This window comes from Acanthochromis polyacanthus, chromosome 1 (genome assembly GCF_021347895.1).
Source record: "Acanthochromis polyacanthus isolate Apoly-LR-REF ecotype Palm Island chromosome 1, KAUST_Apoly_ChrSc, whole genome shotgun sequence".
Taxonomy (NCBI): Eukaryota; Metazoa; Chordata; class Actinopteri; family Pomacentridae; genus Acanthochromis; species Acanthochromis polyacanthus.
Genome location: NC_067113.1, coordinates 36,532,186 through 36,553,252, shown reverse-complemented (window position 1 = coordinate 36,553,252; position 21,067 = coordinate 36,532,186). Strand labels below are relative to the sequence as shown.

General features: G+C 43.8%; 3 protein-coding genes across 55 annotated transcripts; 2 read left to right on the top strand and 1 right to left on the bottom strand.

Annotated features, from left to right (window-relative positions):
* Nucleotides 1-3,781: 3,781 nt before the first annotated feature.
* On the bottom strand, nucleotides 3,782-8,561 carry nubpl (nucleotide binding protein-like). Of its 4 annotated transcripts, none has more exons than XM_051947731.1 (11): nucleotides 8,362-8,561; nucleotides 7,253-7,397; nucleotides 6,791-6,825; nucleotides 6,622-6,712; nucleotides 6,506-6,545; nucleotides 6,238-6,328; nucleotides 6,080-6,173; nucleotides 5,425-5,498; nucleotides 5,218-5,338; nucleotides 5,017-5,099; nucleotides 3,782-4,823 (listed from the first exon to the last, which is right to left on the bottom strand). In XM_051947731.1, exons 1-11 carry the CDS (start codon nucleotides 8,491-8,493, stop codon nucleotides 4,761-4,763), a joined length of 969 nt encoding a protein of 322 aa, XP_051803691.1. In that variant the 5' UTR covers nucleotides 8,494-8,561; the 3' UTR covers nucleotides 3,782-4,760. The 4 variants fall into 4 exon arrangements, with proteins under 4 accessions (XP_051803691.1, XP_022062647.1, XP_022062648.1 ...); XM_022206955.2 differs by having other exon boundaries at nucleotides 5,413-5,498; nucleotides 8,362-8,560; XM_022206956.2 differs by having other exon boundaries at nucleotides 5,413-5,498; nucleotides 7,253-7,446; nucleotides 8,362-8,508.
* A 672-nt stretch (nucleotides 8,562-9,233) lies between these two features.
* dtd2 (D-aminoacyl-tRNA deacylase 2) lies at nucleotides 9,234-11,009 on the top strand. Its single transcript, XM_022206964.2, has 3 exons — nucleotides 9,234-9,522; nucleotides 10,303-10,372; nucleotides 10,454-11,009. The coding sequence occupies exons 1-3, from the start codon at nucleotides 9,412-9,414 to the stop codon at nucleotides 10,771-10,773; spliced, it is 501 nt and encodes a 166-aa protein (XP_022062656.1). The 5' UTR covers nucleotides 9,234-9,411; the 3' UTR covers nucleotides 10,774-11,009.
* Nucleotides 11,010-12,317: 1,308 nt separating this feature from the next.
* Nucleotides 12,318-20,577, top strand: LOC127533756 (uncharacterized). Of its 50 annotated transcripts, none has more exons than XR_007941543.1 (12): nucleotides 12,318-12,585; nucleotides 13,536-13,659; nucleotides 13,846-13,982; nucleotides 15,716-15,885; nucleotides 16,894-17,089; nucleotides 17,419-17,666; nucleotides 17,735-17,820; nucleotides 17,903-17,964; nucleotides 18,150-18,612; nucleotides 18,669-18,836; nucleotides 19,005-19,060; nucleotides 19,117-20,514. XR_007941543.1 is itself a non-coding variant. In XM_051947654.1 (10 exons), the coding sequence occupies exons 2-9, from the start codon at nucleotides 13,536-13,538 to the stop codon at nucleotides 18,390-18,392; spliced, it is 1,266 nt and encodes a 421-aa protein (XP_051803614.1). In that variant the 5' UTR covers nucleotides 12,318-12,585; the 3' UTR covers nucleotides 18,393-18,416; nucleotides 18,725-20,513. The 50 variants fall into 50 exon arrangements, 1 of the variants encoding a protein (XP_051803614.1); XR_007941529.1 differs by having other exon boundaries at nucleotides 18,669-19,424; nucleotides 19,537-19,592; nucleotides 19,789-20,512; XR_007941581.1 differs by having other exon boundaries at nucleotides 18,669-19,424; nucleotides 19,537-19,592; nucleotides 19,929-20,511.
* Nucleotides 20,578-21,067: the final 490 nt, after the last annotated feature.

The window sequence follows — 21,067 nt, the reverse complement described above, 5'->3', positions numbered from 1 at the left end:
TGCTGGTACAATCAGTCATTGCCACATGTGTTCCTTGCCAGCTGAATGACAAGACCGCACAAACAAATCCTGCACCATTGACACCTGTTCCTTTGCCTGATGGGCCTTGGCAGAAGCTGGCACTGGACATTGTTGGCCCATTCGAGATTGGTCCAGCTGACTGCAAGTTTGCTATTACTATGGTGGACTATTATTCAAAGTGGCCAGAAGTGTGTTTTGCTCCACAGTGCACCACGGCTACAGTAATTCACTTCATGAGGACTGTTTTTAGCCAAAAAGGAAATCCTATAGCAGTTGTTACAGACAATGGCCCACAGTTCACATCCACAGAACTTTCTTCTTTTCTGAAGGAACGAGACATCCAACACATCAGAACAACAATATACCACCCACAAGGAAATGGAGCTGTAGAGAGGTTTAATAGAGTGTTAAAGGAAAGTATTCTTACTGCAGAGCGAGAGAGAGCTCCATGGAAAAACTTTATCACTGAGTTCCTGCAAGCCTACAGAGCTACACCGCATGCAACCACAGGGTTATCACCATTCCAGCTCATGTATGGCAGGACGATGAGAACCAAACTCTCTGTCCAACGCGATTTCACAGCTGCTCAAGACGAAGAACTGAGAGACAGAGTCAAAAACAAGCAATTACAAATGAAAACAAACACAGACACCAAGAGACACGCCAAGGCTCCTAAGCTGCACCCAGGAAGCTTGGTACGTGTGAGGAAACCTGTGCATGTTAAGAAAGGAAAATCCAAGTTCAGTGAGCCTTTCAAAGTCCTGCAGAAAAAAGGACCTCATAGCTACACACTCACAGATGGGAAAACTTGGGATGCTTCACACCTGTCGGTGCTACCTGAGACCTTCACTCTTCCTGCTGAAGAACAGAGGCCAGAAGAGCCGGCCCCGAGTGACAGCCTACCAAGTAGAAACCAGCGAAACAGGAGACCTCCTGAGTGGCTGGACGACTTTGTCACTTGAGAACATAAGGATTTAAAATCGGCTGCATTAGTTATATTAAGAAAGATTATAAGAAGACCTATGCAGTTATGTTGCAGTATTATATAAAGGGAAATGTGTACTGAAAATTGTTGTTGGTGAAGTAACGTTCAGACTACTACTACAGACAATAGTGTTCGAAAATGTTTTGCAATTACCCTATTTGATTGGTGTAGAAGTAACACTTTTAAGAAAGGGGGAAATGTTGTGTCCTGAGAGTTCATACTACCTGTCCACTAGGTGGCAGTGGAGCGTTGTTATTGATAAGGAACTGAAGAAGAAGTAAGCAGTCGTAAAGTGGTGGAAAGTGTTGAAGTGTCGTGTTGTTATGAAAATGCGCGCCCACAGTAAAGACGAAAAAGAAATTCCTCTGCGTAGTGTTTCCTTCTTCAAGTGTTTTTGCCCGAAAACACAACACAATCCATCTGGACAGTGACTGAAAACAGAACAACATAAACTAATGTGGAGAGAAGCTAACAGGATAAAAACCTTCAGACCAGCTGACGTCTGTCTGCAGCATTTTAAAGTGAAAGCAGCTCAGACTCATGCAGCTGAAATCTCCTTAAAACTGCTCTGAAAGTCAAACCTCCAGGGTGTGAGAGCTGAGAGACGTCAGATGGCTGAGAGGACGTTATGTCCTCGCCTGCAGGGACGCTGTGTTTCATCTGAGACGTGTTCCTGCACACACGTGACGTCCACAACACGCTCCAACTGCACGCATGCTTCAGATCCATGCAGACGTGATCTGAATGAAGTCCTGTTGATGGAGGAGCTCTGCAGAGACCTCAGATCATCCTGGAAACCGTAAATAGTCTGCACTCATAGAAAACACAGATAAATATGTCTCTGATCACATGTTTCACTGCCAGCCAATCAGAGATCAGACAGGGAGGGACTTATCACCATGGTAACCCAGAAAGTGGAGGAGAAGCTTTAAATGTGAAAGAGTGGCATTTTGATATTTACTGAACCTGGACAGAGCAGGTGTTAAAGATCACATTTAGCAGACGGATGAAGTCAACAAATGGAGATGAAAACCAGAAGAAAGCAGATCATTAACACATAAAGCCACAGAGTTTCTACTGACATGAAAAGTCAATGATCTGTCCGACAATCACACATTTTTATGAATTTAATTTGTGGTTTTGCACCTCTTTATGAATAAAACACACTAAAAATAATAACAGCATTAGTCTGTTCAGACTCAGTGATGTACTGACAGATCTACATCCCCATCACTTCAGGAAGTCACCTTAGAAGCTGTAAATCTCCATCACTCTGAAGGAGACTGGTGTGATAATCCTCGATGAGACACAGATTTTAGAAACCAAACAGCTGATTGATTAATACAGAGAATAATCTACAGATTTACTGATGAGGAAATGATCCTAAGGTAGAGCTGCAGTATGTGGTATAAACTGGAGTATTAACTGGAGTTTATGGTGAAAATCTGTGTCTCAAACATCTGGTTTTGCCCAAAGGTCTCATGAAGAAGCCACTAATTAGTAGTTAATGGTTAACAAATTACACATAAAATACGAGTTAATCAATGACTTAAATCTAAATCACTGATCATTCATTTATTAGTTAACAATTAATGGATGATTTCAGCTCCAGTGTGTCTACAGCTTTGGTCCAGGAAACATATCAACCAATCAGCACGTGTCTTCTGACATCGTTATATGTTCATATTTATTTATTCCTCATGATGTGAACATTTTACAAGCTGAGAATAAACTGATAATAATTATTGTGAATAGTTTAATTAACAACAGATGAAGAGTAAACAGCCTCAGCAGTCACCAATATTTCAGAACGGACTTCAGTTCACCTGCGTCACCATAGCAACCGCAGCCCGATTTTAATTGGAGCCTGAAGGCAGTCTGCATCCCTTTGATCTCCAGAACACACACACACACACACACACACACACACACACACACACACACACACACACACACACACACACACACACACACACACACACATTATTTTGTGTCTTTATTCTCAAACAGGATGAATCTCAGATTAAATTGAACAGTTTGTGTAAAAACAAACAAACGGCTTTAAAAGACGCTGAGTTTCAGATCAAATAAAATATTCAGATCTGTGACTTCTGTGATTGATCAGTTATCACTAATCGATTGATCCTGCTGATCAATAACTGCCTTCAGAGTGAGGATCAGTGTTTTACGGTGTAATTAGTTTTTCCTGTGCTGATCCAGCAGCATAAAGCAGAGAAGCTAACGCTGCACCTGCAGGCCGACAGGTGAAGGACCTTTAGAACATTCATCCAGAGCAGAACGTCTTCGTTCTCCACGCTGTGACTCCATTCACGGCTGCTGCTAATTCCGGCTGTAAATCTGTGGGAGTTCAGAGAAAAACTCATTTCCACAGTTTAAATTAAGACGAGTCTGTGCTGCACGGATTCAGGAGGATTTAAAGAACGTTTCAGGAGCAGAACCACGTCAGGTTAGATGTTTGGTACGATTCAGCGTGAGGAACTCACAGCTGAGGATTTGTTGGTGGATCTTCCTCCTTCAGCTGTTCAGACTGAACGTTCTGTTTCTTTTAACCTGGACCTTTAAACCCTCCATCTTTGACCCGCTGATCCACAGCAGCTCTGAAGAAACAACTAATGGACCATTTTCAGGGCTGAAGTTTACTCTTCTTATGACTGAGACATTTGTGTAGATGACAGATGCTCTGAAGGTTTACCTAAAATACGTCTATCTGGGAAAAAAACATCTGAGAACAGAAGATAAAGGATCATCAGGTCATTCAGCGTTTAGAGGATTTTAATGGAACGACCCAAAAAGCTTTAAGATGCTGAAGAAAAAAAAACAAGCATCCGAGTTCACTGATCCACACCTGAGCATCAGACAACCTGTCTGCTGCTGAAAGACAGGAAGCAAAAGTTCTGAAGACTTCAGGCTAAAAGTCTCTGTCCATTTTGTGTCTCGTACCGTTAATTCTGCATCTCTTTCTGGTTGCTTTTGGATTGGGTCGACTGGAACCAGGAAAAGACAGAACCAGGAAACAGAAACCAGAACTGAGAAGAAACCACAAAATAAACAAAAACAACGATGGAAGTAAAACAACAAAGTGTCCAGACAGAGACGGAACATTTTAACTGAGTCTGAGTTCATCACATCTGATGTCTCTGAATCAGAACCTTCAGAAAACAGGAAGCGCTGATGAACCCGTCAGGTGGTACTGATGAAGATGAAGATGAAGGTGTTGTGGGCATGAATCTCCTCCACAGTGCGTTTAGTTTAAGGATCTATTTCTGGGGACCAACACGCCACCTCAGCTCTTCCTCTCTACCTTTAACTCTAGATGCTGCAGCGCCTCCTGCTGGCCATCAGTGGAACTACAGGGATCTGATTATTTCCAGCTCATTCTGGTTCTTCTTCCAATCATAACAGAATATTGTGTAGATCTAACATCTGGGAGGACTCCAGTAAAAACTTCACAGGATTTTCATCCATTTCCTGTTGAACCATGCTGGAAAATACGATGCAGAAAGTAGATTTAAGTAGATTTATGAGCCAAACTTGAAATGAAGATCCACAAACCAGACAGCAGAAATAGTATTCGTCTTCAAGTCCTGAAGCTGCACTGAATTTTGGGTAATGAACTTCTACTTTGTTTATTAAAAATGTTAAAAAGCTTCAGACACTTTTATCAAACAGAACCACTGATCAGCAGTGTTCCTCTTCTTGTGCGCTCCACAGCAGCTTTGTGTTCGTACGTCGTTCAGCCGCTCACTTCCTGAAGTCTCTGGACGACTGCAGACGCCAGCGATCGATACGCCACCGCCTGGAAACAAGAAGCCGTCTAATGAAAACAGATTTAAACCCTCTCTACTTCCAGAAAATATCTGAATATCATATAGAAGAATCTGTTCTGAGGTTTAAAATATTTTTTTATAGAAAGTCAAACAAAAAGCAACAAAAGAGAACATGATAGAACATAAAAGAGTAGAATCAGAAGATGCTGGAGTAGAACCGACCTCGGGGCTGTCTGGACTGGACACGACCACCGGCCGTCCTCGGTCTGATGACTCTCTGATGTTCAGGTGCAGCGGAACATCACCTGGACGGAGACAAACAGAGTCAGGAGACAGATGGGAGCTGAAAGAAAAGCTGTGAGCTGAATCTGGAACTTTCTGGAAGAAAACTGTCTACAGAACAATGTTTCATGAAGGTCCTACCTAAGAACTGGACTCCCAGAGTGTCAGCGAGCTGCCGGGCCCCGTCAGAACCGAAGATGTGGGTCTGGTGGTTGCAGTTGGGACACTGGAAGACGCTCATGTTCTGCACCAAACCCAGAACCTGCAAGAACAGAACCGACAGACGTTCTCCTGATGTTCAGACCCACAGGAGGAAACCTGCAAGCACCAACGTACCGGAACGTTCACCTTCCGGAACATCTCGGCTCCTCGCCGAGCGTCAAGCAGAGCCACGTCCTGAGGCGTCGACACAATGACCGCACCTGCATGACATCACAGACTTCACATGATGTCACATGACCAGAAACATCAACATCAGGTCTGACTGTGTTCCAGAACAAAGGAGACGTAGAAACAAGTTGTTTTTGGGCAAATCAGAGTGAAACTAAAGTTCCTGATTTAATAAACACCAATAGATAATCAATGATTCGATCAGTGATCTATCAGCTGCAGGACCAGCACACCTCCTCAGCATCAGTTACCATGGAGATCTAGCTCCTCAGCATCAGTTACCATGGAGATCTAGCTCCTTAGCATCAGTTACCATGGAGATCTAGCTCCTCAGCATCAGTTACCATGGAGATCTAGCTCCACAGCATCAGTTACCATGGAGATCTAGCTCCTCAGCATCAGTTACCATGGAGATCTAGCTCCTCAGCATCAGTTACCATGGAGATCTAGCTCCTCAGCATCAGTTACCATGGAGATGTATCAGTTACAACAGAGCCCTGTGACACTGAGACCTCTCTGAGCCGTTGATCTCAGTCTGTAGTGAAGCCTAAACCACTGATCTTCTCTGAGGACTGGGTTAGAAAATGGAGCACAGAGGGTTAGGGGGACTGACCTGCTATGGGGATGTTCTGGGTGATGGACAGCTGGACGTCTCCGGTTCCAGGCGGCATGTCGACCACCAGATAATCCAGCGAGCCCCAGTCCACCTACCAAACAAAAAAAACCTGAGTCACCACCATCAGACACCTGAGCAGGCAGGTAACGTCTCACCTGTCGGAGCAGCTTCTCTATGGCAGACATCACCATCAGCCCCCTCCAGACGATGGGAGCAGTGTCCTCCACCAGAAAGCCCATGGACATGCTGAGGACCAGGAATAGAGAGAAGTAAGAGACCTGCTGCTGAAGGGAAACACTGTCCGAATAATGAAATATTATCCTAAGAATAAACTATTCTTCTGGCAGTTCCATATTCTTCTAATCGTTAAATAAGAATGAAATATTGTTCTAACAGTTAAAGAAGAGTGAAACAGAGACTCACCAGGGAACGCCATAGTTGATCAGAGGAATCATGCGGTTATCTGGAACACAGAACAGTAGAAGAGTTTAAAGGGTTAAAGAGAGACCCAGAAAGCTGCAGCTGGATGGAAGTCGTACTGTCGCTGAGCTCCGGGTTTCCCTTCAGGTTCATCAGTGTGGGGATGGACGGTCCGTAAACATCAGCGTCCAGCAGACCCACCGACTTGGACTGAGACACAAACGGGAGGTTGTGTTCAGAGCAACAATAAAGGAGGAAAGCTCTATTTTAGAAAGACATTTCTCTTACCGGATCATTGGCCATCAACCCCAGAGCCAGGTTCACTGCAGATACACAGAACCAGAAAACGTCAACATTCTTCATTTTTACGATAAAAACTGACCTTTAAAGAAAGCTTTTATATTTAACTATGAGTCTGACAGGTCCAACTCTGAACTTTTAAACCCAGAACATTTATTTCACCTCTACAGCAGCATTCTAAGATAAAACGTGAAAAATCTGAACATAAAACAGTGGAATAATCATTTGGTTTTTAACTTCTAATCTAAATTCTTAAATGCAAAGTCATCTTTTTCCTTTTATGCAAAATGATAGGACTAAAATTTCAAACTATGAAAGGAAAAGTCATTTAAAACTTTCTGGAAAATTCTAAAATAGAAATCCTGATGTCCACGTGAATTTAGAACTCCATTAGATCCTGTTCCAGTTTGATCTCCAGCTCTGGATCAGACCAGCGTGGCGTTCAGGTACCTGCAGTGGTGGATTTTCCAACGCCTCCTTTCCCTGAAGCCACCACCACCACCTGCTGGACTCCTGAGATGGGCTTCTGTTTGGGAAGACTTCTGGCCATCTGCTGCTTCTGACGCTCCGCCAGAGATTTACTGTCCACCGACCGCTGTAGAACGAGATCCACCACGATGGAGAACATGTCAACGACTGGAGAACTGGAGGGGATGAAGAAACCATCCATCTATCTATCCATCCATCCATCCATGCATCCATCTATGCATCCATCCATCCATCATTTAAAAAGGAGAACTTATGATGATGATGAAGCAAACTGAGCTTTGGAGACACCTGACGGCAGCAGGATTTATCCTCCATCAGACACACCTGAGGAGAGTCTGTGTTTTCTATCATAGAATATTTAACACACTAAACATCACAAACTTCAAAGATCTTTACAGAACTCTGAGCTTTTGGCTTACGCTTTCTGAATCACATTAGTTGTTCTAAAGGTTTAAACATAATTCAGGTTTCCCTTAAATGATAATAATCTCATATAATAGATTATTGATCACAAATTACAGGTTTTCATACAAACTAACACAGATGTGATGACGAACAGGAATGCAGGAAACTCAGTTTTACTGCTGTGAACTTTATAAAAATAAAAAAATAAGATACTTATAAACCACTGATGTTGGAACTAACAAATGTTTTATTAATTTCCGTTTCTGTTTTTAGAGTCTGGACATAAATCCTGACACGTTATTTAGGAACACTGGTCTGAAAATGTATATTTTGCTGGAAAACTTTGAGCTCTGTGTGTTTAAATATAACATTAAAGTTTGACTGAATTACACATAAACACCGGACGGACGTTTCAAAATAAACGTACATACATACAAAAAATTTATTGAAGCAAAATCAAACCACATGAAGTTTGAAACAGTTTTTATTGTCCTATAAATATAATTTTCTGACAGCCAGCTGCGTTTCTGATGTGCACGATAGTTTCTTTGACAGTAGTCACTTTTATGTTGAAGGGCACATCCCGCCGCTTCTGGATTCACCGCTAAACCTGCCGCTAGCTTGACGCTGTTCACTGACTGCGGATAAACGGATAGAAATCTCACCTGGCGCCGTTTCACCTGCAGCCAGCAGGAAGCTCCGGTGTTCATCTCGGTACCGGTTCCGAGAACTGACGGTTTGCTCACACAGACCCTCAGTAAATGCGACAGTTTTCTGTATGTGAGCTGAGCTAACATGTTAGCTGTTTGAAGCAAACAGCTCCGCAGATCGAAAAAACTGCTGCACAGTGCGCCTGCGCAAAGGACCACTGCGCATGTTACTGTTGCGAGTCACGGCTGCGCACATCGCGGCTGCGTAAGCTGGTAGTGAATTTAAAAAGACCAAACATAGACTGATCTTTGATTAAATAAATAAATACAATAAATCTTTATTCTACAGTCTATGGCACCAACACACATCAATGTCACCAATTTATTCTTTAGTTTGAACTTTCAAAATTGCAATTCTAGACTTCAAGGTAAATCTTTTTTGTTGTTTTATTTAACCTTTATTCATTTATTTAATCTGTTTTTAATGAAACTATTGGATATAAAGTTTGCTTCTTGTGACAAACGTCTTACTTTTTAGCGTGGTTTGTGTCTTTTAGTGTTTTATTATTTATTATTTAGTTTCTTCAGTTTGGTTACTGAATATAAACCTTCCTGGTTTCAGTCAGTGAATTATTAGATTAAATTAAACGTCACATTTGATCTTAATGTTTTAATTAGTCGTTTTCTAATTTCAGAATGAGACAGAACCAGATTGTCTCAGATTTACAGACTACAGTGGTTTATTTTGATCCTTTACTTTAATTTACATGTTAATTTCTGAACATTTATAACCTTTTCTTCGTGTTATTTGATGAATTTCAGAGGAAATCTATTTAATTTTTAATTTCAACACTTCAGAGATGAAGGCGACCTGCGGAGAAGCTGCGCAGTGATGATCTGCGCAGATCAGGAAACCAGCAGCTGCGTCTTTCTGATCATTCATCGAGTTTCTCCGTGAAGCTGCAGCTCCAGAGGAGGATAGAATCTAGATGTAATATATCATAAGGAGGACATAATCTAGATATCGATAAATATTAATCTGTCATCGGGAGGACTCTGGGTCTGATGTCTGCGGACGGCGGAGCTCCGGCGGCCCGGGCGGTTCTCCAGCAGTGTCTGCGGGCTCAGCTGCAGGTCCAGCCGGCCGGGGACCAATCAGAGGCGCAGTTCGTCCAGGTGAGAGAGCGGCCAGGTGACAGCTGACTGAGGAGAATCCTGATGAGGTGGTGATCATGAAGTTTAGTTTGTTCAGTATGGACCGAAGCGAAAACAAAAGTGAAAGTTTTGATAAATCACTAGATAAAAATCAGATAAAACAGAAAATAAAATTAAAAAAACACAATAAAATAACAGCATGAAAGTAAAATACCAACAACTCTGCTGAAGGGCAGTGAAAGGCACCAAATGAAGTCATGGAAATGAAGTAAAACTGGTAATAAAACAGTAAAGTGGAAATCTGCTGAACACATTTAACATAAAGGAACAGCTTCCAGAGATAGAAGTCAGAGGAAGAAATACACACACTGAAAAGAGAATTAAAATAACAACAACAACAATCTAAAACCAAAGTGGCAGAAATTACAGTTTGATAAGATCAGATAATCCTTTATTGCTCCCATGTCAGGGGAGATTTCCCGTTACAGCAGCAACATACAGTAAATATGATAATTCTGATAAAAATATATACAATATACACAGAATGAAGGATGAAAATAGAGTATTGTTACACTGTAAATAAATGACATCAGCAAAAAGTGACTTGTGGAATAAAATGTAAAAGTGCAGAAAATGACAGCAGTGCAGGAAATGAGCTGATGTGTTCATGTTAGCATCAGTTCAGTCTGACAGCAGCTGGATGAAGGACCTGTGACAGCTCCTTCTTCAGGGTGTTTGTCTCAGTCTGCTGCTGGAGGAGCTGCTTAGAGAGCCCACAGTGACTCTGATGTTTTCTCTCAGATGGGCAGAGGGATGGTGATCTACATCTGCTTCTTCAAAGGAGCCTCAGAAGAAGTCCTTCAGAAGATGGGTTAGTCATGTTTGAAGAACCTTTACTGAAGCTCCGTGTTTGTCCGTCCTGTCGGTAAACCGTGTCCTCCTGTCTGTCCAGTGTCCACGCTGCTGAATGTCCGGCTGTGTGAGTCGTCCTCGGGGAAGCTGGTCTCGGTTCTGGAGCTTCCTGGCAGCGTTCTGATCGTCCCTCAGGCCACGCTGGGCGGGAAGGCGAAGGGCCGATCCATGCAGTACCACAACAACATCGGCAAGGAGGACGGGCTGCGACTCTACGCCGCCTTCGTGTCTTTATGTGAGAAGGAAGTCGCTGCAGCTTCAGCCGGCAGCAGTGTGGAAGTAAAACACGGGACGTATGGAAACAGACAGGTTCTGCAGCTGGACACCAACGGACCGTACACCCACCTGATGGACTTCTGAAGTCCACATCTGTCCGTCCCTACAAACTGCAGCAGAGACGTCAGAGAAACACCATCACATTTACAACGACTTCTTTATATGTGGAAGCTGATTGTACGGTTTTTAAATCTGAACCATGAAGTTAAAATCAGCTCAGATTTAAGTCCTGGAACATGTAAACCGATTAATCAGCTACTATTTTCATTATCAGCTACTCTGAGTTATTTTTCAATAAAAACGTCCACATTTTGTGACTATTTTCTGGCTTCTTTCTCTCCTCTGTGACAGTAAACTGAACATCTTTTGACTAAACCAGACATCTGAGGAAACTCTGATCCTTATTAAGCCGTTCTTCAACCATTTTCTGACCAAAGATTTATCCAGAACAAACTGACTGTACATAATCTTTAGCTGCAGTCTCACAGAACATGTTTCATTCATTTGTTGTTGGAACATTTGGTTTTCCAGTCCTGGAAGCAGCACTAAACATGACTGAGTGGTGAGACTGAAGTGGTCAGATGAAACCAGAGTTTCTGAGTGAAACAGAATTAATGCCATCAGGGTTAGTGAAAACTCTACCTGAATGAAGAATAATAACTCAGGAATAAAATATGGCCATTTATTGTAAAGGTTTTCCTTTAGAAATCCCCCAGACGACACCACCTATTACTGCATTTGATTTGGGAACGGATATTATATTGTCAGGACAGTGAATATTCCTTCCATATAAACTGTTTGTTCAGACCAGATTCTATAAAACTAGAACCTCCTCCTAGTCTGACTCATCCACAGAGTTTAAGGATGAACTGCAGGCAGTGTTTCTTCAGACAGAATAAAATAAATGCAGCAGAAACAGAGAACAGAGGAGCAGGTAGTTGGAGATCCATCAGCATGGAGGAACATCTACTGATGATGAACAGAGGAGAGAGGAGACATGGAGATAAAAAAAGATCTGCAGATGAGGAGACAACATGAGTCCCAGGAAACATGTTGGTTATATTTTTTCTACGTTTTTATGAAATAAGTCATCAAAAAATGTTTCTTCTCTGGTTTCCCTTGTTCTGAGTCCAGAAGAATCTCTTGAGTTCTCTCCTTTCTGATGTTCCTGCAGGAGAAAAGTGAAGAAAAACCAGACAGAAGTTTCTGCAGCTGGATTCTAAAGTTATTTTCAGGTTTGATGAGTTTAAACACAATGCTGAGAACATTTCATGAAATACAGATATATAGATACAGATATAGAAATCTGGTTATAGAAATACAGATTATAAATACAGATATATAAATACAGATGTATAGATACAGATGTAAAAATACAGATGTTTAAATATAGACATAGAAATATAGATATAGAAAAACATATATATATATATATAACTTTAATGCATTTTTTGCCTTAGTTTTAATAAATATCAGTTAAACAACTGTTGTCGGTAATTAATGGTGATGTAGGTTACTAGCAGTTTGTAACCAATAATCAATAAAGCGTCATAATAGATTGTAATCAATAATAAAGTGGGGCTGCAGTTCGCCCTCCCTCCAGCAGGCGGCGCTTCGCTCGGTGTCGTCACCGGAAGTGCGTCCATACAGCTCCGTTTCACAGATTTTTCAAGCTTCGTCAAAAATTTCCACCGAACCAGCGACTCTTTCGGGCTGTAATTCGACTTGAAGTGAGTTTTTGTGCAGAGAATGTTCTGGAATCCGGTTAAAGTGGAAGGAAAGACGTCGTTTCTGTGAAAGCTTCGCTAAACTTACGGCTTCCGGCGGGTAGTTTGATGGTGGAAGTTGATGTCGGTGTAACGACGATTAGTGTGAAGCGACTGAACATGTGCTGAGGTGAGAAACACTTTTAACCTGAGGACGGCTCTCATAAAGGTTCCTTATGTTAGTCCTGTTCATGTCAGTGTGCTGGATATCAGTCAGTTAATCGATTATTAAGTGAAAGTTTATTCATAAAAGCTTTTCTAACACATCAGATGTTCAAACACATCCACAGTCCAGCAGTGAATTAATATGTGATGATGATCAGAAAAACAAGTACATCACGAAATATTACAGAAATGAGTTAAATATATCAAAACGTGAAAAGTTAATAACATTAATGACAGAAATTAATAGTGAGGATAAAAATAAACTGTGTGTTGTTTCCCCTAATTTCACTGTTTATCTTTTTCAACTAATAAATGGATTTTTTGTTGTCAACAAAAATGACTGAATGTTCAGAAAAGACATCTTCAGTATTTTAGTTTTTTAGTTCCAACAAACAGGACGAAGCCTGAGGACAATAAATAAATATAAACGGTGGAACATCCAGCTTTCATTTATCTCATTATTTATTTGTATTTCACATATTCATCATGCTTTACTGTTTATTTAGAAGAGCTGGTGATTATTGGAGCGACAGCTGAATTCAGGCAGGAGGTTCAGAGTGTGGCTGAACAGATCAACAGTTTTAAAAACTCTTTTACCTCCGTCTCATTAATGAGCGGCTAGCTGCAGCTAGCACAGGGAGATAACTGGTGATGTACTGCACGGATGTGAGGAGTAATGTGTGTATTTTAGTCTCGTTCTTATATTATTTAAACTTATATTAACTTATTTATTATATGTCATGTATTCTGTATTTTTAGTAGTGTATGTTCTGTTTTTATTGCCTTGCAGTGCAGCTTGATTTCTTGCCTTGTCTAAGACGAATTTCTCCCACGGAAGACATTAAAGTAAACTTGAACTAGCTGCAGCTGTTTCTGAATTAATCAGGTGAAGTTCACGTCTCTCTTCTCCAACAGATGCCTTCTTACAGCTTCCTGGATAACTTGGAGCTTTTTATGCGGACGGGAAAGTTTCCTGTAAACGCATCAACGAGCTCAAAGAAAGTGACCAAAGCTGCAAGCAAACACTTCCTCTACAGAGGTAAGAAATAAGAACAGACTCCACTCAGACAGCAGGTAGACACAGGTGAGACGAAGCATGTACTTACCTGTACTTACCTGTACTCACCTGTACTCACCTGCCGTCTCATTACAATCTGCTGCTGAAGAAGGTCTGGAAGACTGAAAACGGTAAATAAAGGTTGTAGTTCCCCCCTCCTTCCACCAGATGGCTCTCTGTGGCGAACTTATCGAGGACGCCTCCTCCGTGTCGTCAGGAGCGATGAGGAGGTTCGGGACATCCTGCTGCATTACCATGACAACAACAACCACGCTGGCCGAGTTCGGATGGTGAAGGAGATCATGGTGAGTTCAGGCGACAGCAAAACTTTAGATGTTAGCATTAAAATTTAGGACTTTGCAGTGAAAATTTAGACGTAAACGGTGAAGGTTTAGACGTAAACGGTGAAAGTTTAGACGTAAACGGTGAAGGTTTAGACGTAAACGGTGGAAGTTTAGACGTAAACGGTGAAGGTTTAGACGTAAACGGTGGAGACGTAAACGGTGAAGGTTTAGACGTAAACGGTGAAAGTTTAGACGTAAACGGTGAAGGTTTAGACGTAAACGGTGGAAGTTTAGACGTAAACGGTGAAGGTTTAGACGTAAACGGTGGAGACGTAAACGGTGAAGGTTTAGACGTAAACGGTGGAAGTTTAGACGTAAACGGTGAAGGTTTAGACGTAAACGGTGGAGACGTAAACGGTGAAGGTTTAGACGTAAACGGTGGAAGTTTAGACGTAAACGGTGAAGGTTTAGACGTAAACAGTGAAGGTTTAGACGTAAACGGTGAAGGTTTAGACATAAACGGTGAAAGTTTAGACGTGAACGGTGAAAGTTTAGACGTGAACGGTGAAAGTTTAGACGTGAACGGTGGAAGTTTAGACGTGAACGGTGGAAGTTTAGACGTAAACGGTGAAGGTTTAGACGTAAACGGTGAAGGTTTAGACGTAAACGGTGGAGGTTTAGACGTAAACGGTGGAGGTTTAGACGTAAACGGTGAAGGTTTAGACGTAAACGGTGAAGGTTTAGACGTAAACGGTGGAGGTTTAGACGTAAACGGTGAAGGTTTAGACGTAAACGGTGAAGGTTTAGACGTAAACGGTGGAAGTTTAGACGTAAACGGTGAAGGTTTAGACGTAAACGGTGGAAGTTTAGACGTAAACGGTGAAGGTTTAGACGTAAACGGTGAAGGTTTAGACGTAAACGGTGGAGGTTTAGACGTAAACGGTGAAGGTTTAGACGTAAACGGTGGAAGTTTAGACGTAAACGGTGAAGGTTTAGACGTAAACGGTGAAGGTTTAGACGTAAACGGTGGAAGTTTAGACGTAAACGGTGAAGGTTTAGACGTAAACGTGAAGGTTTAGACGTAAACGGTGGAAGTTTAGACGTAAACGGTGAAGGTTTAGACGTAAACGGTGGAGGTTTAGACGTAAACGGTGAAGGTTTAGACGTAAACGGTGAAGGTTTAGACGTAAACGGTGGAGGTTTAGACGTAAACGGTGGAAGTTTAGACGTAAACGGTGAAGGTTTAGACGTAAACGGTGGAGGTTTAGACGTAAACGGTGAAAGTTTAGACGTAAACGGTGAAAATTTAGACGTAAACAGTGAAGGTTTAGACGTAAACGGTGAAGGTTTAGACATAAACGGTGAAGGTTTAGACGTAAACGGTGGAGGTTTAGACGTAAACGGTGGAAGTTTAGACGTAAACGGTGAAGGTTTAGACGTAAACGGTGGAGGTTTAGACGTAAACGGTGAAAGTTTAGACGTAAACGGTGAAAATTTAGACGTAAACAGTGAAGGTTTAGACGTAAACGGTGAAGGTTTAGACGTAAACGGTGAAGGTTTAGACGTAAACGGTGGAAGTTTAGACGTGAACGGTGGAAGTTTAGACGTGAACGGTGGAAGTTTAGACGTAAACGGTGAAAGTTTAGACGTAAACGGTGAAGGTTTAGGTGTAAAACAGTGAAAGTTTCCGCAGCGATAAAGGGAGCTTGCTAAAAGCAGCTGGACTGTGCCGGTGGCATCTCTTCTGTCTCCAGCTCATGTATTACTGGGTCGGAGTGACGGAGGCCGTGAAGACGTGGATCAAAGCCTGCACCATCTGTCAGAACCGACCTCGCCCTGAACCTCTGGACCCACCCGTTCATTTCTGCCTGGTTTACGGCTGTGATGCCTCCAGTTACGTTCACCCCGAGCTCAGCTTCCACAGGTCAGATTCCACGTTTACACGATGACTTTAACAGGTGGTTGATTTGATTATTTCTAGATGGTTCCTGCCATTTGTTTCCTGCAGCTAGCAGTCCATGCATGAAGACCAGTTTCAAAGAAAGGCATGGAAAAAGGCATAAAACTAAGTGGGACAATCATACTGTCAGAGCATGCAGGTGACCATGTGCTATACCTGTCTCATATAAAACAGTCCTTATCTGTGATTATCATGATTCTATTTGAACCATTTGTATGGTTGTTAAGATCAATAAACACATTATAATCATTAATAGAGTGAAAAGACCTAACAGTGAGAAGTGGACACATCAGTTAAAAATACATTTATTTCACTGCTAATTAGAGCTGCCAGTACTGATTATTTTCTGTTTTTTAATGTGTTGATAATTTTCTGTATGAATCAATCAGCTGTTTTTCTTTAAAAATGTCTTGTTTCATCCAATGATATTTTGTTTGTTAAAGACTAGAAAAGAAACCCAAAAATATGCACATTTATGAAGCTGCAGTCTCAGAATTTTGAGTTCTTTGACCTAAAACATCACTCAAATCAAATAATCCGTTATCAGACCAGTTAGCAGTTCATTCAGTGGGGTGCTCCATAAATCACCAACCCTAACCCCTAATGCAGTAATTGATCATCTATAAACCACTAACCCTTCATTCAGTAGCTGATGATCAATAAATCACGAACCCCAACCAGTGGAATAAAGCTCCACATCTTTAGTATAAACTATTTTAGTTTAGAAAGAAAGTTACAGCAGAAAAATTGGTGCTAACAGAAGTGATTGTCACATTTTAAATCTTAATCAAAGGCCTGAAAATGTTGATGAGGAATGCTGAGCTGCAGCATTTTAAGTATTTTAGCGACTCCTGAAGCTGAACAGACCACCAGGTTTTAGTTGCTGTCTGACATCAGTGGTAGGAACTGTTGTACTTTCTAAAAAACAAACCCCAAAGGGACAGTATTTAATGAGAATTAAATGGGATCCAGGTTTCCGAAGGAGGCGGAGAGACGGCGGAGGTGGCTGGCGGTGGCTCAGAGGGACGAAGGTTCGCTCAGACAAAACTCCTACATCTGCTCACGACACTTTGACTCGTCCTGCTTCAACCTGAGCGACGAAGGTCAACGGACGCTTTCATCAGACGCTGTACCGACCATCGTAGCTGAAACTACTAAAGAGGACGAGGTGATGCGATGCAGACACAGTTTACCTTTAATGCACTCTGTATGTACACCTGATGTTCCCTCTACAGCGACCAACGTCACCAAGCAGCGTTAACTCAGGACCTAAACCTGTAGAGTAGTGATGGGAGCAGACCAGGATTCAGCTCTAACCTTAAACAGATCAACTGACTTCTTTCAATCCCATCACGGAACAAACCCTACCAACATGGACCAGAATCTAGACCAAGAACCAGAACCAGAACGTTTAACAGTTAAAGTGCCATTAAAACCTGTACAGAACCCATCCCGACTGATGGAGGACCTGCTCATGTGTTGTTCTTTGGTCTTCAGGTGATTGTCCCTTCAGAGGATGAGTTTCTTCCCTCCAACACCCTGGAAGACCTTCTGTCCACAGCTGCTGCTGCAGAAACCCCAGAATCCTCTGGTCCGGCCTTAGAAGCCCCAGTGGGGCTGCAGGAACACCAGTACTGCCTCCCAGCTCCTGATCCAGACTCCATGGAGGTCCAGACCGTGACGGATCTCAAGAAGAGAAAGACCATCGTGGAGCCAAACTTCTCCACTTACAACCATATTGCCAGGTAGACGACTTCCAGACAGATGCCTGATCTTAATGTTCATGTCACTGAGTGTGCTGCTTGTTCTGCAGGTATCTGAGCCACCGGGTCTTACCTCTGCAGAGCAAGAGGAGCAGAGGGGCTTTAAAACGGATGTCCAAGCGCTTTGGCCTGATAGGTGAGAGCAAACAGTTCAACCCTCAAACACATGATGGCATCTAATGAGACTGAAATGCTTTAGAATCCTGTTTGTGTTTCAGAAGGAGAGCTGATGTACACCAGAGTATCTCCACCTGTCAGAGTCCCACGTAGCAGAGAGGAGGTAAAGCACCACAGTACTGACTTTAACCTTCCTAACACTCCTAGACCTAACCCTAACCATCACCAAACCAGTTCAGCTCTAACCCCCTAGACCAGACAGGAGGTAAAGCACCAAAGTCCCGTTTTTAAATGACGACTGTCGGGGTATTGGACAGTTTAAATAAAGACACTCCCCTTTGTTTGCAGGTAAACTCGATCCTGCAGCAGTTTCATGATAACCAGGGTCACTACGGTCAGGGAATCTGCCAGCGAGAGATCTCCAAACACTTCTACTGGGCCAGCATGACTCGCGACTTATCCACATGGATCTCCAGCTGCAACACCTGCCTCACCAGGAGCAAGAGGAAGTGGCTTCGCTGCAGTGTCATCAGCTGCAGCAACCGCTGTGGGCCGGTGGAGCGAGGCCTTGGACTCACCTTCCACAGGTAGCACTCGGAGACTCACCTTCCACAGGTAGCACTCGGAGACTCTCCTTCCACAGGTAGCACTCGGAGACTCACCTTCCACAGGTAGCACTCGGAGACTCGCCTTCCACAGGTAGCACTCGGAGACTCTCCTTCCACAGGTAGCACTCGGAGACTCGTCTTCCACAGGTAGCACTCGGAGACTCTCCTTCCACAGGTAGCACTCGGAGACTCGTCTTCCACAGGTAGCACTCGGAGACTCGTCTTCCACAGGTAGCACTCGGAGACTCACCTTCCACAGGTAGCACTCGGAGACTCTCCTTCCACAGGTAGCACTCGGAGACTCTCCTTCCACAGGTAGCACTCGGAGACTCACCTTCCACAGGTAGCACTCGGAGACTCTCCTTCCACAGGTAGCACTCGGAGACTCTCCTTCCACAGGTAGCACTCGGAGACTCTCCTTCCACAGGTAGCACTGGGAGACTCTCCTTCCACAGGTAGCACTCGGAGACTCGTCTTCCACAGGTAGCACTCGGAGACTCGCCTTCCACAGGTAGCACTCGGAGACTCTCCTTCCACAGGTAGCACTGGGAGACTCTCCTTCCACAGGTAGCACTGGGAGACTCTCCTTCCACAGGTAGCACTCGGAGACTCTCCTTCCACAGGTAGCACTCGGAGACTCTCCTTCCACAGGTAGCACTCGGAGACTCGCCTTCCACAGGTAGCACTCGGAGACTCTCCTTCCACAGGTAGCACTCGGAGACTCACCTTCCACAGGTAGCACTCGGAGACTCTCCTTCCACAGGTAGCACTCGGAGACTCACCTTCCACAGGTAGCACTCGGAGACTCTCCTTCCACAGGTAGCACTCGGAGACTCTCCTTCCACAGGTAGCACTCGGAGACTCTCCTTCCACAGGTAGCACTCGGAGACTCGTCTTCCACAGGTAGCACTCGGAGACTCGCCTTCCACAGGTAGCACTCGGAGACTCTCCTTCCACAGGTAGCACTGGGAGACTCTCCTTCCACAGGTAGCACTGGGAGACTCTCCTTCCACAGGTAGCACTCGGAGACTCGCCTTCCACAGGTAGCACTCGGAGACTCGCCTTCCACAGGTAGCACTCGGAGACTCGCCTTCCACAGGTAGCACTCGGAGACTCTCCTTCCACAGGTAGCACTGGGAGACTCTCCTTCCACAGGTAGCACTCGGAGACTCTCCTTCCACAGGTAGCACTCGGAGACTCTCCTTCCACAGGTAGCACTCGGAGACTCTCCTTCCACAGGTAGCACTCGGAGACTCTCCTTCCACAGGTAGCACTCGGAGACTCTCCTTCCACAGGTAGCACTGGGAGACTCTCCTTCCACAGGTAGCACTGGGAGACTCTCCTTCCACAGGTAGCACTCGGAGACTCGCCTTCCACAGGTAGCACTCGGAGACTCGCCTTCCACAGGTAGCACTCGGAGACTCTCCTTCCACAGGTAGCACTGGGAGACTCTCCTTCCACAGGTAGCACTGGGAGACTCTCCTTCCACAGGTAGCACTCGGAGACTCGCCTTCCACAGGTAGCACTCGGAGACTCGCCTTCCACAGGTAGCACTCGGAGACTCTCCTTCCACAGGTAGCACTGGGAGACTCTCCTTCCACAGGTAGCACTGGGAGACTCTCCTTCCACAGGTAGCACTCGGAGACTCTCCTTCCACAGGTAGCACTGGGAGACTCTCCTTCCACAGGTAGCACTGGGAGACTCTCCTTCCACAGGTAGCACTCGGAGACTCTCCTTCCACAGGTAGCACTCGGAGACTCTCCTTCCACAGGTAGCACTGGGAGACTCTCCTTCCACAGGTAGCACTCGGAGACTCTCCTTCCACAGGTAGCACTCGGAGACTCTCCTTCCACAGGTAGCACTGGGAGACTCTCCTTCCACAGGTAGCACTCGGAGACTCTCCTTCCACAGGTAGCACTCGGAGACTCTCCTTCCACAGGTAGCACTCGGAGACTCTCCTTCCACAGGTAGCACTCGGAGACTCTCCTTCCACAGGTAGCACTCGGAGACTCTCCTTCCACAGGTAGCACTCGGAGACTCTCCTTCCACAGGTAGCACTGGGAGACTCTCCTTCCACAGGTAGCACTGGGACCCGCTGAATGAAACAGGAAGTGAAAGGATTTCTAATCTCCAGTTTTGATGATTTTCTCTTTCAGGTGTTTTCAGGTATTTTCTTTCTCAGCTGATGCTTCAGTTCGTTTATCCTCAACTTTATTCTAAAATCTGAACATTTTAGTTTAAATTAGTGATAATGTTGCCCCCTCGAAATGAGCAATAGGTCAAAATGTCTTTTCAAAAGTTTATTGTATCGATGGAAGTTATAAGAGTCCAAAAATGTTTCGGATTAAGCTGTCCGATAAGAAAAGAAGCAGCACCAGCGTCAACACTGACGCCTGCAGCAGAGCTACTGCCGCTCCAACACCCCGTCCCCCCCAACGAATGGCTGTCTGCTTTTAACAGCTACCCCCTGCATCATGTGCCCTCCGGTTCAGACAAACACATTAAATATTTATACATGTATATAATTTATACAGATTAAAAACATGGGCTGTAACATTAATTACCAGTGAGCTGATGCAGGTAGAGAATATTTTAGTGATCTTTCCTGTGTATAATGATACTTTAGAATATAAATCTTAATTTTTCCGGTAATGATAT

Bases quoted from the DNA above. Each gene is read 5' to 3' on its own strand.
- nubpl (XM_022206955.2), bottom strand. From the start codon at position 8,493: ATGTTAGCTCAGCTCACATACAGAAAACTGTCGCATTTACTGAGGGTC. The intron at 6,546-6,621 runs GTACGACTTCCA...TCTGTGTTCCAG, and splicing joins AAACCCGGAGCTCAGCGACA to ATAACCGCATGATTCCTCTG. The intron at 6,174-6,237 runs GTGAGACGTTAC...TTTGTTTGGTAG, and splicing joins TAGAGAAGCTGCTCCGACAG to GTGGACTGGGGCTCGCTGGA.
- dtd2 (XM_022206964.2), top strand. From the start codon at position 9,412: ATGTCTGCGGACGGCGGAGCTCCGGCGGCCCGGGCGGTTCTCCAGCAG. The intron at 9,523-10,302 runs GTGAGAGAGCGG...GTTTTCTCTCAG, and splicing joins CAGAGGCGCAGTTCGTCCAG to ATGGGCAGAGGGATGGTGAT. The intron at 10,373-10,453 runs GTTAGTCATGTT...CTGTCTGTCCAG, and splicing joins AGAAGTCCTTCAGAAGATGG to TGTCCACGCTGCTGAATGTC.
- LOC127533756 (XM_051947654.1), top strand. From the start codon at position 13,536: ATGCCTTCTTACAGCTTCCTGGATAACTTGGAGCTTTTTATGCGGACG. The intron at 17,821-17,902 runs GTGAGAGCAAAC...TTTGTGTTTCAG, and splicing joins CAAGCGCTTTGGCCTGATAG to AAGGAGAGCTGATGTACACC. The intron at 17,965-18,149 runs GTAAAGCACCAC...CTTTGTTTGCAG, and splicing joins TCCCACGTAGCAGAGAGGAG to GTAAACTCGATCCTGCAGCA.